At 41.4% G+C, this 16,680-nt stretch overlaps 1 protein-coding gene across 2 annotated transcripts in view; it reads right to left on the bottom strand.

The window, feature by feature from the left end:
* Positions 1 to 6,333, bottom strand: part of sdk2a (sidekick cell adhesion molecule 2a) — a 155,382-nt gene extending 149,049 nt beyond the window's left edge. Inside the window, exon 1 of one of the 2 annotated variants that reach the window (XM_058050159.2) lies at positions 5,982 to 6,333. In XM_058050159.2, coding sequence (XP_057906142.2) covers positions 5,982 to 6,156 — 175 coding nt within the window. In that variant the 5' untranslated portion in view covers positions 6,157 to 6,333. The remainder of the gene's footprint in view (positions 1 to 5,981) is intronic. The other variant, XM_058050160.2, reaches the window with a different exon arrangement.
* Positions 6,334 to 16,680: the final 10,347 nt, after the last annotated feature.

Below are 16,680 nucleotides of genomic sequence, written 5' to 3'. Positions count from 1 at the left end.
CACTCCATGTATCATCCTGAATCAGATGCACCTGTTTGAGGTCGTTAGCTGCATAAAGACACCTGTCCACCCCATACAATCAGTAAGACTTTAACTTGTAACATGGCGAAGACCAAAGAGCTGTCCAAAGACACCAGAGACAAAATTGTACACCTCCACAAGGCTGGAAAGGGCTACGGAGCAATTACCAAGCAGCTTGGTGAAAAAAGGTCCACTGTTGGAGCTATCATTAGAAAATGGAAGAAGCTAAACATGACGGTCAATCTCAATCGGAGTGGAGCCCCATGCAAGATATCACCTCGTGGGGTCTCAATGATTCTAAGAAAGGTGAGGAATCAGCCCAGAACTACACGACAGGACTTGGTCAATGACCTGAAAAGAGCTGGGACCACCGTTTCCAAGGTTACTGTAGGTAATACACTAAGACGTCATGATGTGAAATCATGCATGGCACGAAAGGTTCCCCTGCTTAAACCAGCACATGTCAAGGCCCGTCTTAAGTTTGCATATGACCATTTGGATGATACAGAGGAGTCATGGGAGAAAGTTTTATGGTCAGATGAGACCAAAATAGAACTTTTTGGTCATAATTCCAATAAGCGTGTTTGGAGGAAGAAGAATGAAGAGTACAATCCGAAGAACACCATCCCTACTGTGAAGCATGGGGGTGGTAGCATCATGCTTTGGGGGTGTTTTTCTGCACATGGGACAGGACGAGTGCACTGCATTAAAGAGAGGATGACTGGGGCCGTGTATTGTGAGATTTTGGGGAACAACCTCCTTCCCTCTGTCAGAGCATTGAAGATGGGTCGTGGCTGGGTCTTCCAACACGACAACGACCCGAAGCACACAGCCAGGAAAACCAAGGAGTGGCTCCGTAAGAAGCATATCAAGGTTCTAGCATGGCCCAGCCAGTCTCCAGACCTGAACCCAATCGAAAATCTTTGGAGGGAGCTCAAACTCCGTGTTTCTCAGCGACAGCCCAGAAACCTGACTGATCTAGAGAAGATCTGTGTGGAGGAGTGGGCCAAGATCCCTCCTGCAGTGTGTGCAAACCTGGTGAAAAACTACAGGAAACGTTTGACCTCTGTAATAGCAAACAAAGGCTACTGTACCAAATATTAACATTCATTTTCTCAGGTGTTCAAATACTTATTAGCAGCTGTATCACACAAATAAATTGTTAAAAAATCATGCATTGTGATTTCTGGATTTTTCTTTTTAGTTTATCTCTCTCACAGTGGACATGCACCTACGATGAAAATTTCAGACCCCTCCATGATTTCTAAGTGGGAGAAATAGCAAAATAGCAGGGTGTTCAAATACTTATTTTCTTCACTGTATTATTAACTATTTAAAGAGCTATTTAAGAACTATTTAAATCATGCTGAGAGATCGCACTATACTTATTTGTTAAACCGTACTGCTACCCTAATTGTTGTGAATTAGTAAATGTTGTATAGCACAGGTGTGAGAGTGCTTGGATTCAGAACCAGAAATGATTGGTTCGATCCCCGATTTGAGCTCAAACTACCCATTTACTCTATTGTAAAATTACTCTTATATATATATACATATATACAGTGCATCCGGAAAGTATTCACAGCGCTTCACTTTTTCTATATTTTGTCATGTTACAGCCTCATTCCAAACTGAATTAAATTAATCTCTTACCTCAAAATTCTACACAAAATACTCCATTATGACAATGTGAAAAAAGTTTTTTTGACATGTTTTGAATTTATTAAAAATAGAAAACAAAAAAATCACATTTACATAAGTATTCACAGCCTTTGCCATGAAGCTCAAAATTGAGCTCAGGTGCATCATTTTTCCACTGATCATCCTTGAGATCTTTCTACAGCTTAATTGGAGTCCACCTGCAGTAAATTCAGTTGATTGGACATGATTTGGAAATATAATAACTGTCTATATAAGGTCCCACAGTTGACTGTGCATGTCAGAGCACAAACACCAAGCATGAAGTCAAAAGAACTGTCTGTAGACAGATATACAGATATATGTAGATATATATATATATATATATATATATATATATATATATATATATATATATATATATATATATATTCCCATGCATTTTCTCATGTGTTTGTCAATTTGGTTTTAGCTGTCATTTTACATGGGTCTTTGTTTTGAGGCTGTGTTGCGTACACATTTGAGCTGAAGTGAACCGAACTGCACCACAGTTCACTTCCGAGCAGACGAGACGGCTTGGTGTGAATGCACCCTACAAGTGTCTCACAGGAGGCCAACATGTGTGCTTTGCCTTGCTATGTTCCTAGTCTAATTTAAACAGCATTTCCACATAATAACATCACATCAGTAATATCATCATCTCTCAGAAGTTACAGCGCTGAGCTGTTAAGTCACATGAGAGCTGCATGTGAAAAAAAGCAATAATTTCATCACCTTTAGGGCTTTATTATCATGTCTGAAATCAGTTGCAGGGGTCCACTGTGCCTTGGATGTCTATTTGTGGCATGCAAGTGCTTTCTATTACTTGTGATTGGCTGTGTGTATGTGTGGGTGGGTTTGTCATAAGCCTTTGTTGGAACTAGGGGATGCCTTTGATTCTATTAAAACTGTATTATATTTCTCTTGATGGAGCTGTATAATTTTGTACGCATCGATTTTTCTATCTGTCTGTGGGGGTGTTTGCAAGGCAGCCTGTCTGTCGTTGTGTGTAAGAATTATGATCTGCTGCCTGCATTAGAAGAGGCAGTTTTAATCACACCAGGATTGTGAGTGTTTTAAACAAATGTTTTTCTGCGTGTATGTGTGTGTGTAAGCATGGTGGATTATCATAAGATTTACAGATTTGGAAATGGCTGACAGCTGTCATGCTGCATAATAATGCATGTCCACAAAATTATAGCAGCAGCCGCTTTGGCAGGATGTCAATGCGGCTATCTAGATTAAAGCTCAATAGACGAGAACATAAGCACCAACCAACATGCACGCACACACTCGCCACTTGGCAAAGGGATACTTTTCACTCCGAGAAGGGTTAAGCGGATAGACTAAAACTCACACCATTCTAGGATGTCAACTTTAGGTGTTTGGCAACCAATCACAACATCAAGCATGACAAAGAGGCAAAGATTCATAAGAAAACAAAATGCATACTGAAAATGAGAAAAGTCATCAATATGACCCAAAGTTTGTGATGGGAGTAAATTCACTCATCTAATTTGCATTATGACATCACCAAGCTTGGAAATGGTCAGATTCCTGTCTCCACGATAGCCAACAAGAATGAAAATTTGCCCATCGGAAATGATATAAAGCCAATGAATCCAATCCAGAAAGCCTAAAATGGTAACTACAAAATGTTTTTATAGTTTCACATATAAATGATGAAAGGGATCAATGATAAATGACAATGATCTGACGTGACTGTTCCTAAAGACACAATGTGGCAGCGAGATCACCACCTTCTTCATCACACCCGGTAATTTTTTGATGCATGTTAAATTATAGTATAAGTATAAAACTATAAAAACATTTTCGTCAACCGCTGATGACATCATAGACAGGCAGCATAGATGACTTCTTCCTGTGTAGTGTGTAGGACACTAATAAAGATGTTTTGTCATTAAAAATACATTAAGAACTCAGCTGGACTTACGAGAAGACGGGCACCAGAATCGGAACAAGTGTGCACAAACCGAGGCAAAATGAGGGTGTAAATTTTCAACGTTAACTCGGACGCAAGCCGAGGTTCCACTGTAACTGTGTTTTCAGTGTGTTGAACCTGTGTTTACTTGTGCTTGAAAAATATGTCAGGGTTTATGATGGAAATGTTTGTATTTCATTCATTTATAAATTTTCTACCGCTTATCTTCACGGGTGTCGCGGGGGTGCTGGGGCCTATCCCAGCTGTCTTCGGGCGAGAGCCATGGTACACACTGGACTGGTCGCCAGCCAATCACAGGGCACATATAGACAAACAACCATTCACACTCACATTCATACCTATGGACAATTTGGAGTCACCAATTAACCTAGCATGTTTTTGGAATGTGGGAGGAAACCGGAGTACCCGGAGAAAACCCACGCATGCACGGGGAGAACATGCAAACTCCACACAGAGATGGCCTAGGGTGGAATTAAACTCGGGTCTCCTAGCTGTGAGGCCTGCGTGCTTAACCACTCGGTCGCCATGCAGACTGTATTGATCTTTTAAATTTATATGTTTTTGTGTGCAAGATGTTTTCCCATCTTAAGTTCCATACATCCTCATGGATGATTTTTTTTCGAGGAATCAGTTCTTGCGTGTTATTGTGGTATGGCGGTGCCTAACCTAGACACGCCTCTGACTTCACATCCATTTGCTGGCCCCCTAAATGAGTCTTAAGACCGCCTGCTGCCAGCCCCTTAAGGCAATACAAAAGTGGTGGACTCTATCGGGGGTCCTCTTGTGTGTCAGAGCAGCCCACGGTGTGAAAATCAGCAGGCAACACAGTAGGAAGCTGCTAGAAAACAAGCACATACCACCATGGCACCCCAGGGGAGGGTGTATGGGTTGCTGTCATGTCATTTTTGACATCCTTGGAGGTGCCAGTCATTTGCAAACATACAGAACATTCCCCTATGAGAAGAAGATCTGCGTCCTACTTGAGTAGCACAAAGTGACAAAGTGGGATTCCTTCTCCACAGAAGAAGCAGACAGACAATTGAATGTATTCCTCTTGTTAATGCGTGAGGGAGGGGGGGTTATTGAAGGAGCCAACTGAAACAGGTGTTTCAGTTGTGTTTATGGGTGGAAAAGGTAAAAACCCTGTGAAGTAGCCCAGAGGCACTCAACAGATCTTCACATTCGTGTTACCTTAAAAAAAAGAGAGAGAAAGATGGTAATAATGGCGAGAGAAACTGTGCCCTGCATATTAAGAGACACCTGAGACTCCTTTCAGATAAGGTTGGGAGCACTTTGGAGCAATGCAACCTGCTCAAAGACAAACAAGCAGGGATTATGCTGCTTTTAGCACTTTGGAGGGAGGGCGCAGAGAGACGTTTCTCACACAGACTAGCTGATAATATAGAAAACATGTTATTAAACTTCACACCCGGTGTTAATATGCATCACAGCCTCACAAAGAGCCAACAAACTTACCTTCACATCACTTCTTCATAACCTTTATTTAACCACTTATTGAGATATGAGCATTTCATTATGACATAAGGGCCATATACGGCCTCAATGGCCATCCATCTTTACATCTCATTACGTCTCAATATTAGTGCAGTTCATGTTCCACATCCAGTATATGCAGTCCATTCATTCTGTATGCATGCATGCAGCCCGCAGTATTAAAAATGGACATTAGGCGAATGTAATATAGGTTTCAAATAATAAACCCCTGCTTCATTTGCCCATAGTCACACTCTTGCAAGATTATGGCCGCTTGTGCGAGGCCATTAAGGTGGCCTCTGGGCAGAACCAAGGCTCAATGTACAATCAGAGCGACAGTTTATTGCTGTTTCTGGCACAAGAAAATGCCTTATATAGAGCTTACTTAGAAATATCGTTGGAGCTCAAAAATAACCCAATATAAACTTGGAACATCTTTGAAAAGATTTGAGTTCATATGGACTGTATTGTTACCATACATGTACTAGCCACTTTATTGGGTACACAGCACAATTCAAAAAGGTAGAAAGATATTCGACTATTATTGTGAAATAGGCTACGCGGACGTCTTTTGGCTGCCTTATTTCACCATATCGGAGGGGCATAATATTAGGGACACCGGTGATGCAATGTACTACATGACACTCCACTACTCGTTTCATTCGAGTGTGCAGACTGTACCTAATATTATGGCGGTTGTACACATAGGCAGAGTGTTTCAAGTGGAGAATTCAGTGAACTTCCATTTACAACCTGCTGTTTTAAATCCTTCAGCCACGACTTTTAAACGTCAGTTTTAAATAAATGAAAGAGTTGCACATCTTACCCTGAGCCCGGACACTGAAACACGTCGCCGACAGCAGAATCCAACAGGAGACCCACACCTTTCTGACCTGTCCAGACGCGACCACAGCTACCGCCGCCGCCATGGTCCGATGATGCTGCGGTACCACCGTCGAGCCCCCGCCGGCGAGCCTTTCGCGTCCCCAGCCAGGAAACATGTTGCTCTGGTGCGGCCGCGTGCGCACTCACACACTCCCGGGAAAAGAAAGCGTCCTGGAAGATGATGCTGATGCTGCTGCTGCTTATGCTGCTGTTCTTGTGCGTCAGACTGGTGATGAGGGAGAGAGACCAGGCGCGCACGCACACACACACAGACACACACACACACACACGAACCCACGATCCAACTGAATTTAAGACCGGACTGTGACGTCATAAGGTGTCTGTATGATAACTTATCACAGCCCAAAAAAGGGGCCACCGTCAAGTGAACAACTCTTTAGGTCTTTAGGACTCGCTAAGCTTCTGCAGGCAAGACTTCACTGTCCTTGCAAAGAAGCTGTTTATCGTTTTTCTTCACACACTTACATTACATGCACTCAAACTGTTTTTTTTGTTATGATTTGCGCCACCATTTCCAAAATTGAGCTACTAAACTGCTTTGTACACTTCTGCCACCATGTGGTAGGAAGTGGTAAATAAATCTCCCTTTTCCAATTTGGATTGCTGTGATGGATTGTTTGGATTTGGAAAAAAAACCCTAAATCACAATTAAGGCTGCACAAACATTTTCAAGGATAAAAAGATGATTTCTGCGGGTAAATGATAAAAGCTCTGCTGGGTAATGTAAAAAAATCAACAGGGTAGAATATATCACAAACACATGAGGATATATGGGGTATAATATCTGCTTTGTTGCCCTTTTGAACCCATTTAAAAATACATAGAGGGCAGCAAAAGGTACGCAGTCACTCTATTTCTGCCATAAAACACATCTGTGTATGACATTACACTGGGGGGTGGGCTTCAGTTAAGGGCTTTGTAGTTACAGTACAGAAAACCTGTATATTACTTTCTAAATACAATCTTTACCATTATCAGAGTCCGGTTGACATGAAATACAGTAACACCCCTATAGTCACTTTTACACCGCCATTATTATTTTACACTCCTGTTATTCTTTGTTAACACCACATCTCTCAACTGCATCACAGGATCGTCTTCCTGGACTTGAGCAGTGCTTTCAACACCATAAGACCGGGGAGTGTGTGTCAGAGACTGTTCTCGACAATGTAAGGACCCCTCATTGAATAGCGCTGGCATTGCGGACTTTTCCCACCTCCAGAACTGTGGACTGAGGACTGTGTGGACTGGTGCCAGAGTAACCACTTCCTGACAAAAACCAACAAGACCAAGAAACTGGTTGTGGATTTACTGTACAGCGACTTTTCTTCCTGCAGCTGTCAGACTCTATAATAAAAACTGCTCCAAAAAATTCTGTAAAAATGTAAAAATGAAGAAGGACAAAGAAGTCAAAATCGTGCCACTTCCACACTGACTGTGAGGAAGAATGCCATGGTCGTCTCCATGCAGTGTGATGCAGGGAATCTAATATCATGTTTCAGTAATGCAACATTACTGATGCCTAGTGGCCTGAATATTACATATAGCTTTGTCCTTCCATATTTTCATGAAACAGCAATAATCATTACTTTTTAAACACCATAGAGCGAGGGAGCAATAATCAAACTGCGATATTACGAGGGATGAAGAGCGCCTTTGCAAAGAGCCAGCACTTCCAACATATTTTGTCTGACATATTTGTCATTTTAACACTGCTCCATGTAGGGCTCATATTTGAGCTCAAATGAACTGAACCACTCAGTAGTTCACTTGCAAGCCGATCTTTCAAGTGATCTTCTTTGGTGCACACCAGGGTTGGATGATTGCAATCACACTTCCCACAAACGAACTGTACGAGCAGAGCAAAAGCACCAGAGTATCTTTTAACCAAACCAAACATGACAACTGTGAATGCACCGTAAAAGTAGCAGGGGTGCAGTGAATGCACCGCAAAAGTAGCAGGGGTACAGAAGTAGAGGAGTAGTAGTGCCAACAGGTAGCAGCTCATTTTCTGGGATGTAACCACATGTAGCATCCTTTCTTGTAGCCATTTATTGTCTCACTGCTTCCAGTGTCATCCAAATGTCCTTTTATTCCCTCGCCTCTTGCTGCCACCACCCAGTGCCCCAATCCCGTAACCCAACCTTGTAATGATGTGCTGATTATGAGACTCTTAGACCAGCAGATTGCTCTTCAGACTCGTTGGTGCGTTGGAGGAAAATTGCCCTCCCAAGCACCCCCACCACCACCAGTTGACATTAGCAAGCTCCTAGGGGACGGCGCTCCAGGGGTCTGTCTCTCTGAGTGTTCTACAGAGGTTGGCCGATGCTACAAGTCATGCATGGGAAAATCAAAAAGAAAAAGCGCACTTCAAGATGAAAGTGAACATATTTTGCATTAATATGTTCTGTGCAGACTATGCTAGTGTGTCCCATTGCTCTTCAGTGCATCAAAAATAGCTATCCTTCCTCGCATGAAAATTCACAATTAGCACGAGAACCAAATTGCACAACCTCAGAGATCAAATCAAATCATCAAAAATGAATGAAAATGTCATATACCTGTAAATTCCAACATTCTTGCACTTGCCCCCCCCCCACATCAGTGTGTTGTTGTGTGTGTTAAACCGCCAATAAAAGCTTATTATACTCAGCCAACAATTACTGACGCATGTTGACCTACGTATATAGTATGTAGTATGTACATTTAGAATACACAATTTTAAGGCGGCTTCTTAATTCCTTGCATCTGTGTTTTTGCTCATTTAGCCATTTTTATGCTTGGCAATGCTTGATTTACACAAAAAATGTGTAACATCTGCTTCAATATGCAATTTTTTATGCAATAGCCTGTATTCAACCACAAATAAGCATGATTTATTAAATAACAAAAATGTGATGGAGTGGCGGAGGGCGACTCATTTCTATAGCATTGTGCATGAAGCAACTGATGAAATTGCCGCTAAATAAATACTGACGTCGTCTGGGAAGATGAGGAATGGGCATCAACCATCTCCACTGATTTAATTGAGAGAAGCTTCATTTTGCAAGGGTCACACTCATGTATGCAGGGTGTCCTAGCACAAAGGAAAACTATGATAATAGTGAAGTGAAACAGCCATCATTTGTCACATGCAAGAGTACAAACAGCAACTTTGTTCTCACTATATGATGAAAACCAGCCTGCCCTTTCACTTGAGCTTTACTCTTAATTGTCCATGCTCCTCCTGGCTGACATTTGCACTCACGTTGCAGTGGCGGGTTGCCTAATTGGATGTGCTTCCCTCTGCAAGAAGGCTATGTTCTCCTATCTCTATCTGTCTCTCTCTTTCAGCACCGGAGCCGTGTTGCTGCATCAGTCTTAACGGCTCATCTGTGAAGGCTCACAGGCAAAAATCGGGTTCCTCGCCTGGCAACAGATCATCTGGCAGCGCTTTGCTTCAGACAGTCGTAACTGCAAGTGCAAATGGAAACATGAAAAATACAAGCTAACTCCTGTGAGAAGATAGAAAAATGAGCGTCTGCAGAAAGTAAGTGGAAAGTATATTCCAGTGAAGTGACTCCTTCCTGCAGAGGTACTATACAAGTACTGTTAGCCAAACTCTGTGGCCCAGTGGTTAGCATGTCGGGAGATCAAGAAGATCTGGGCTTGAATCCCCATTTGGATTCAGTAAAAAAATAAAATAAAATCTGCTTCTATGAAAATAGAAATAATTTGTTCCGGGGGTCGACCAGTCCAGGGTTAACCCGCCTTTCATTTGAAGACAGCTGGAATAGGCACTAACCTGAGTTAGGATAATCAGCATAGAAAATGGATGTTCTGGGGGTTAATCTGTGTTCTTCATTTAATTTACCCATCAGGCAATTCTTGACTATCATAAAAATGTAAACTTAAGTTAACCACTGTTAACCAATGAAAAACACTCTGAAATTATTAGCAATTGACCTTGGAGTCTTGTTCACGTGAGGGAAGAATGGAACACGAGACCGACAGGCGGATAGGTGCGGCGTCTACAGTGATGTGGACTATGTATTGGTCCGTTTGGACACGTTGGAGAGACTATGTCTCTCAACTGGCATGCCTTGGGATCCACCGGGAAGAAGTATCCAGGGAGAGGGAAGTCTGGGCTTCTGGAGCCTATCCCAGCTGTCTTCGGGCGACAGGCAGGGTAGACCCTGGACTGGTCATCAGCCAATCTTTGCCTATGGACAATTTGAAGTCACCAATTAACCCTGGTTTTGGAATGTGGGAGAAAGCCGGAGTACCCGATGAAAACCCACGCATGCACAGGGAGAACTCCACACAGAGATGGCCGAGGGTGGAATCAAACTCGGGTCTGCTAGCTGTGTGGCCTGCGTCCTAACCACTTGGTTTACTTTCCGACCATAACAATCAAAAATGTTCCCAACAAGCGTACTGTGTACTGTGTACTGTGTACTGTAAACTTGTGCGGTCTCCTGAGTTTCTGCATTGATTAAACAACAACAATTATAATCATTTAAAAAATATTTTACCATCTTTACCCAGGAGACAAGCCACTTAGGAATATTGCCTTGACTCTCCGGCATAATTGGTCTCCTCCAGTCTCACTTTGATGTAAATAACATTAGCAATTTTCCAGTCATTTTGCATTGATCTCCCGCTGCAGAGTTCTGCCCCGAAGAAAGCAGCTGCAAATTGAAAAGTCTTAAGCTGGAGACGAGAGGTATGCATTTCATTCAACATGTCATAGCCTAGCATGCTTCACCTGAAAGATGCAACATTATTGGGATTGATTGTGCGCTTTTGCTAGCGGGCAATTTCTGCAACACGTGACATGCTTTTGCCTACACGTGTGCTCGCATTAAATGTGATGGACAATACAGAGTCATGCAGGTACATTTATATCTATACGTTATGTGGTAAAGCAGCACTCCAGGTCCAATTTCTCTCCTTTATCGCTCTGTTTCATCACCTTTCTTTTCATCAATCCAGCAGCAGCACTTGACGGAATGACATTTGTTTGATGGTTGTTGTCTGTGGTTTTTATAACTGGCTTCCTCTGATGATTGTTGTGACTTTCACATGAAGGATTGAACCATTTGTTCCTGATGATGGTGTTGTTTTGAATGATTTTTCTTTCATTTGTCCTCCTTATCTTTTCAGAAGAGCATCATTTTTGCCAGATGGGTGTGAACATTTGGCTGTAAAATAGATTTGCAAATAGTACATGTTTAACACTTTCTTCTTGTAGATCCATCTCAATAAATGGGAGCGTCCAGAACAAACTAGAATATATTAAGCAGTTCCAAATACAGTCATGCTATTAGGTAGGCCTGCACAGTCGAAATAAGATCCATTAAATGTTGTCCATTTAAGACTATTCTTACCCAGGCAGCTTTGTATCTGGCTTTTAAATGCCAACACAAAAGGGGATCAGTGTTAACAGAGCAGAAACATGGAGTATCAATGAACATAGACATTTTGATGGCCGATAATTGCCTACAAATTCCATCCATCCATCCTCTACCTGACAAACAACCATTCACACTCATATTCATACCTTTGGACAATTTGGAGTCACCAATTAACTTAGCATGTTTTTGGAATGTGGAAGGAAACCCACGCATGCACGGGGAGAACATGCAAACTCCACACAGAGATGGCCGAGGGTGGAATTGAACCCAGGTCTCCTGACTGTGTCTGCAACATGCTAATCACTCCTCGACCTTGCAGCCCTGTCCTACAAATTATTGCCAATAATTATTTTTTTTTTTGCCAACATTATTTTGAGACCATTCATTAATTGTTCATTAATTCATTCATTATCTATTCATTCCATTATTCATTCATTCATTCATGAATATGTAATAAAATATTATTAAAAAATTAATAATTGTGTGTGGTGCCTGTACCACCGAATAAATGCATGATGCATTTATAATCAATTGATTAAAAGAGGTAATCATGATTAATCACATTTAATTATTCATGCATGATTAATCACAATTAATCGCAATAGAAAGACCTTTTTATCTATCATAAGCAGAGATGTACAGTATATCTTTTTGTGGTCAATACTTCCATACGCAATAAAAGAAAATATTTTAAAAACAGAACAATTTGATACAGTGTACAAACAATATGATTCAGCGATGACATTTGTTGATGTAGATGTTCATCTTACATTATAAAATGAAGGCAACTGTATAAAAGCTTCATTCTTACAGTATTTTTTAAAATGTAAAAGAGCATATCATTGCCCTGAACATGCTGTAAGGGAGGGGTCCCCAACCACTGGGCCACAGGAAACATTCAGGTGCAATAATTTTAAATAACACACACACAAATTAAAAAATTACTGCATCAATTATTTTTGGAAAGGGTACACATTTTGGAAATATGACCCATTGTTTTAGTGAAAAGATAAATCCCACGTTTGGATGAACCTATTCCACAGCCCTTGAACGCACCACCATTTAACTTTACAATGCATCTTCTCCCATGATGCAGAGATAATACTCCTTTATTGTATTTTTATGGGTTTTTTTTACCTCCTATTTGGCATGCATAAAGGTAAGATGTGATGATCTTATTGAGTGCTAATGTACATATTTGATGGTGCACCTCTCTGAAAAAGTCCTGCAGGCTCATACTGGGATGGTGGCTCTGTATTATTTAGCGCTTTTAACTTGATGTCATTCCTGTCAGTTTACAACATAAATAAGTTCATCAGATTGCTATAATGTTTGTACAGTAAACCTCGGATATATCAAACTCGGATATATCGGAAATTCGCTCACAACGGACAGATAAAAAAGAACCAATTTTTCTGTAATGCATTTCCAATAAAAATTCATTGCATATATCGGATTTTTTATTATGGATTTCGCCTATTTCGGACAAAATCTCCAGTCCTGTTCCAATTTCCCTCGCATATATCGGATGGCCGCATCGTGGCCTTTGATCCATCTTTGATCCATGTTTTGGCTTTGGCTGTGAACATGGATCAAAGAAAGTTCCCCCATGGCATTGCGCGTCCGTGTAATGAATGTGGCGGACATTTTCCGGTATACGCATATAACGGATTTCGCTTATATCGGACAAAACCAGTGGGAACAATTGAATCCGATATATCCGAGGTTTACTGTATGTTACGTGTGTGTTGAAAATGTTTTTCGTAATCAGCTAGCTAGTAACGCTAGCAAATGCTAATACTATTTTGATCACTTAACATTGACACAAACCCAAAATAGCTGTCAGCTATGCCGACTCATAAGTAATAGCTCCTTGCCCAAATTATAGCCAGCAGTTCAACGCAAAAGTCCACAGAGAGACGGTTTACATCTAAAAAAAAAGACTTGTTAGTTGGGACACTCGTGTACCTGCAATGCACCAGTATCTTCTCTCTTCTTCATGACAACTTGACTCCCAGTGACACAAATAACTTGTCGAGAGAGGCATCTGCCATGGCTGTGAAGCTAAACTTAGCATTCAAAAAACCCTTTTCTTTGCCCATTTTTGCTCAATTTTTGTTCCCTCTTCTGGCTTCACATCAGCTGCCGTGCCACTGCGTTTCCTCAAACTACGGTGTGGGCCGAGGGTCAAACAGGACATGCGCACATTAATTGCACGTCTAAAAAAAATGTCATAAAAAACACTTGCGCGAAAGTGTTATTAATGTGCTAACTTTAACAGCCATTGCACGTTTAATGCGCACCCCTGCACAGATCTCCTCTATGTATGACGTGTGTTATGACATGGAGTTATGATCCCCACATGATGCCGTCATTTCTGAGGTCAGGAGAGGGAGCCACTTTGAGAGTTCATCCATTCATTCATTTTCTACAGCTTATCCTCACGAGGGTCACGGGGGTTCTGGAGCCTATCCTAGCTGTCTTGGGCCGAGAGGCGGGATACACAAACACTCACATTCATACCTATGGAGTCGCCAATTAACCTAGCATGTTTTTGGAATGTGGGAGGAAACCGGAGTCCCTGGAGAAAACCCACACATGCACGGGGAGAACATGCAAACTCCACACAGAGTTGGCCAAAGGTGGAATCGAACTCGGGTCTCCCAGCCGTGTGGCCTGCGTGCTAACCTCTCGTCCGCCGTGCAGCCAGGGTTTATTTACACTGTTAATTTTTGCTATTTATTCATTGTTGTGACAGGCCTACTGGAGCTATTGTTACATAGGAAAATCAGTACTCACATTTCAGTCCTAGCTGCTCAGTACAATGTAGCAACAATAGTCAACCATAATGAGAAGCGATAAATGTCTTTTCACACTGCCTGTAATTTTTCCATCTTTCCTTTCCCATGTTTGCAACATATGTAAAAACAGCAACAATTAAGACATTGGTTTCCAGCTCCTGAAGTAGTATCAAAGCCCTTACAGAGGCGGGATGTCACCCTGTTACATAGGAAGCAGTCACTGTACAACTAGTATTTTATATGCCATATGAGACGCTGGCGCTGGCATCATCACTCATCAAAATGATCTGATTGCAGAATGTTGTGTCACCGAGAGCACACACATATCACAATGCGGCCTTTTGTGTGTGTGTTTTTTTTACCTGTTATCTTCTGGTGTAACAGTTTTGGAGAATCTCTATGGGAGAAAGGTTTATCTATACAGTAAAACAAACACCAAAACCTCACAGGGAGATTTGTCGTGCACATTTCAATGCAATAGACAATCACAGCAGCCACTCTTTAATGTGACCGTCTCAACCAGCGATTGTCCCATCATATCTGATGTCAGATCAAAAACTCCACGCATAATGGAACTCAACCTGACGGCAGCTGAAAGTATGATGCCAACCGGGGCCGACTCTTTACTGGGGTGTGGGGGCAAAGCTGTTGTATATGTTGTTCAAAAGCAAACAGTATATTACAGACTTTGTTTGTCGGCAAAGGTACTATTCAAATATCAATGAGTGCTATGACATTATAAGCAGTTTTCGGTGCCCGTTTTGGATCATAAAACTGATCTGGAAATGTGAACAGGAAAAGTGTACAGGAGAACATCGCTGATCATTTTAGATTACTGACTGTAAAAGGTCATCTTTGTCATCTGCAATGTAATTCTTTGAGAAGGTAATTAAAAGCAGCTTTTTTTGCTCTGCCGACATGCAGAGCAAAAAATAATTTGCCCTCATTAGTTCTCGGCCTTTGCCTGACTGATCACACTGGTAAATTTTGAGCCCATGAACCCCTCCCATCTCCAAAATGGAATATGAAGGCATTATAAAAAAAAGACCCTAGGCACACTAAAGATTAGGTGGGATAAAAAGAGATATATAAGCCAGAGGTTTCTTACAATTTCACGCCAGTTTTAGCTTGTGAATTCCTTCGCCTGCAGAAGTCAGCCATGGCTGAGTCACCTTTGTGGAAGATGCTGTTGCAGCTCGCCTTAAAACCTAAACAGAAAAGATGATGACATGGGTTTCTGTGGGCCTTCTAGTGTCTTGTGCTACTGCAGGGTAGCAGGGTTGCGCTTTGAGCTGAAAATTTAAAAGGTAAATTATTTTCCCAAAATACTTTTATTTTGCCACTTGCTACAATACTAAAATAAGGATACAGTCATACTAACAGATGACAGAACAGCATCAAAAGTACCATCCATCGTCAGGTGTCATAGTTTGGAAATGGGCCCTAAATGATCATTTACAGTTGTCCCTCGCGGCATAAGAATTGCTCCCGGTGTGTGTGAGTGTAAGCTCATCTTCCTCTCCCTGATGTCATGTTGTCCACTGTCCACCTTTAGACAATAGCCTCAGTTGCCTCAATCAAACATTTCCACACAATTGACAGAATTCTGACATGTTAGATGTTATGCTCATCCCTAGTTGTAACATCATTACATGAATAGATGAGGTTTATTTTGATGATTAATTTATGAAATACTAACATGCTGTGGCCAAAAAAGAAGCAAAAAGCAACAAGGAACCTAATTTTCCAGTTTTCTAGTAACTAACATCCTTCCTATATCCATTATCTGCTTCACCTTGGCCAGCTTGTTGTCAACAAATGCAAATTCACGGCTGTCAATTCAAATTTATGACAGTGGCTTAAAAGAATATATTACACGTCACTACAGGGGTTGCTCAGGAACAAAACAAAATGCAATTACCTCTGTTCTTATTCCAATACTGTTGCTTTAAGGTGAAATAAGGTGCATAGTGAATCATGGGGCTGAAAGCTTGCAATCAGATCAATGGCTTTGAATGATTGCACTGTAAGGCTGCCATTATCCCATATTAGTTGACTAAAAGTATACCAATTGAGTTGCTGGAGTAACTTTGCCCTGACAGGGTGATTTATGGGGTTTTTAGGAATGTGGGTCTGCAATGTAAATGAATTTGGTGGAGCTGTAATGTTCCAGTGGGGGTCAGGCATTGTTGGCCTGGCCGACACCCAATTTGTTTGCTTTTAGAATGTTTTTTTTACCTATAAGAAATAATGGAAACAGAAGTAATTTTCACAATAAAACCTTTAACTATGCAGTAAATAAGTAACATTCTTAACTTTTCCCACAGGACAGCAATCTATCTCAACCCCCAAAACTAATGTCAGGTCATATCTTGTGTAATAAATGGATACTTCGGGCTCTATTTTCGTGGCACCGTGCAAG

Source organism: Doryrhamphus excisus, linkage group LG16 (assembly GCF_037039965.1).
Source record: "Doryrhamphus excisus strain RoL-2023G ecotype Guam linkage group LG16, RoL_Dexc_Guam_v1.1, whole genome shotgun sequence".
NCBI classification, from domain to species: domain Eukaryota; kingdom Metazoa; phylum Chordata; class Actinopteri; order Syngnathiformes; family Syngnathidae; genus Doryrhamphus; species Doryrhamphus excisus.
This window is presented reverse-complemented; position numbering and strand designations above follow the sequence as displayed.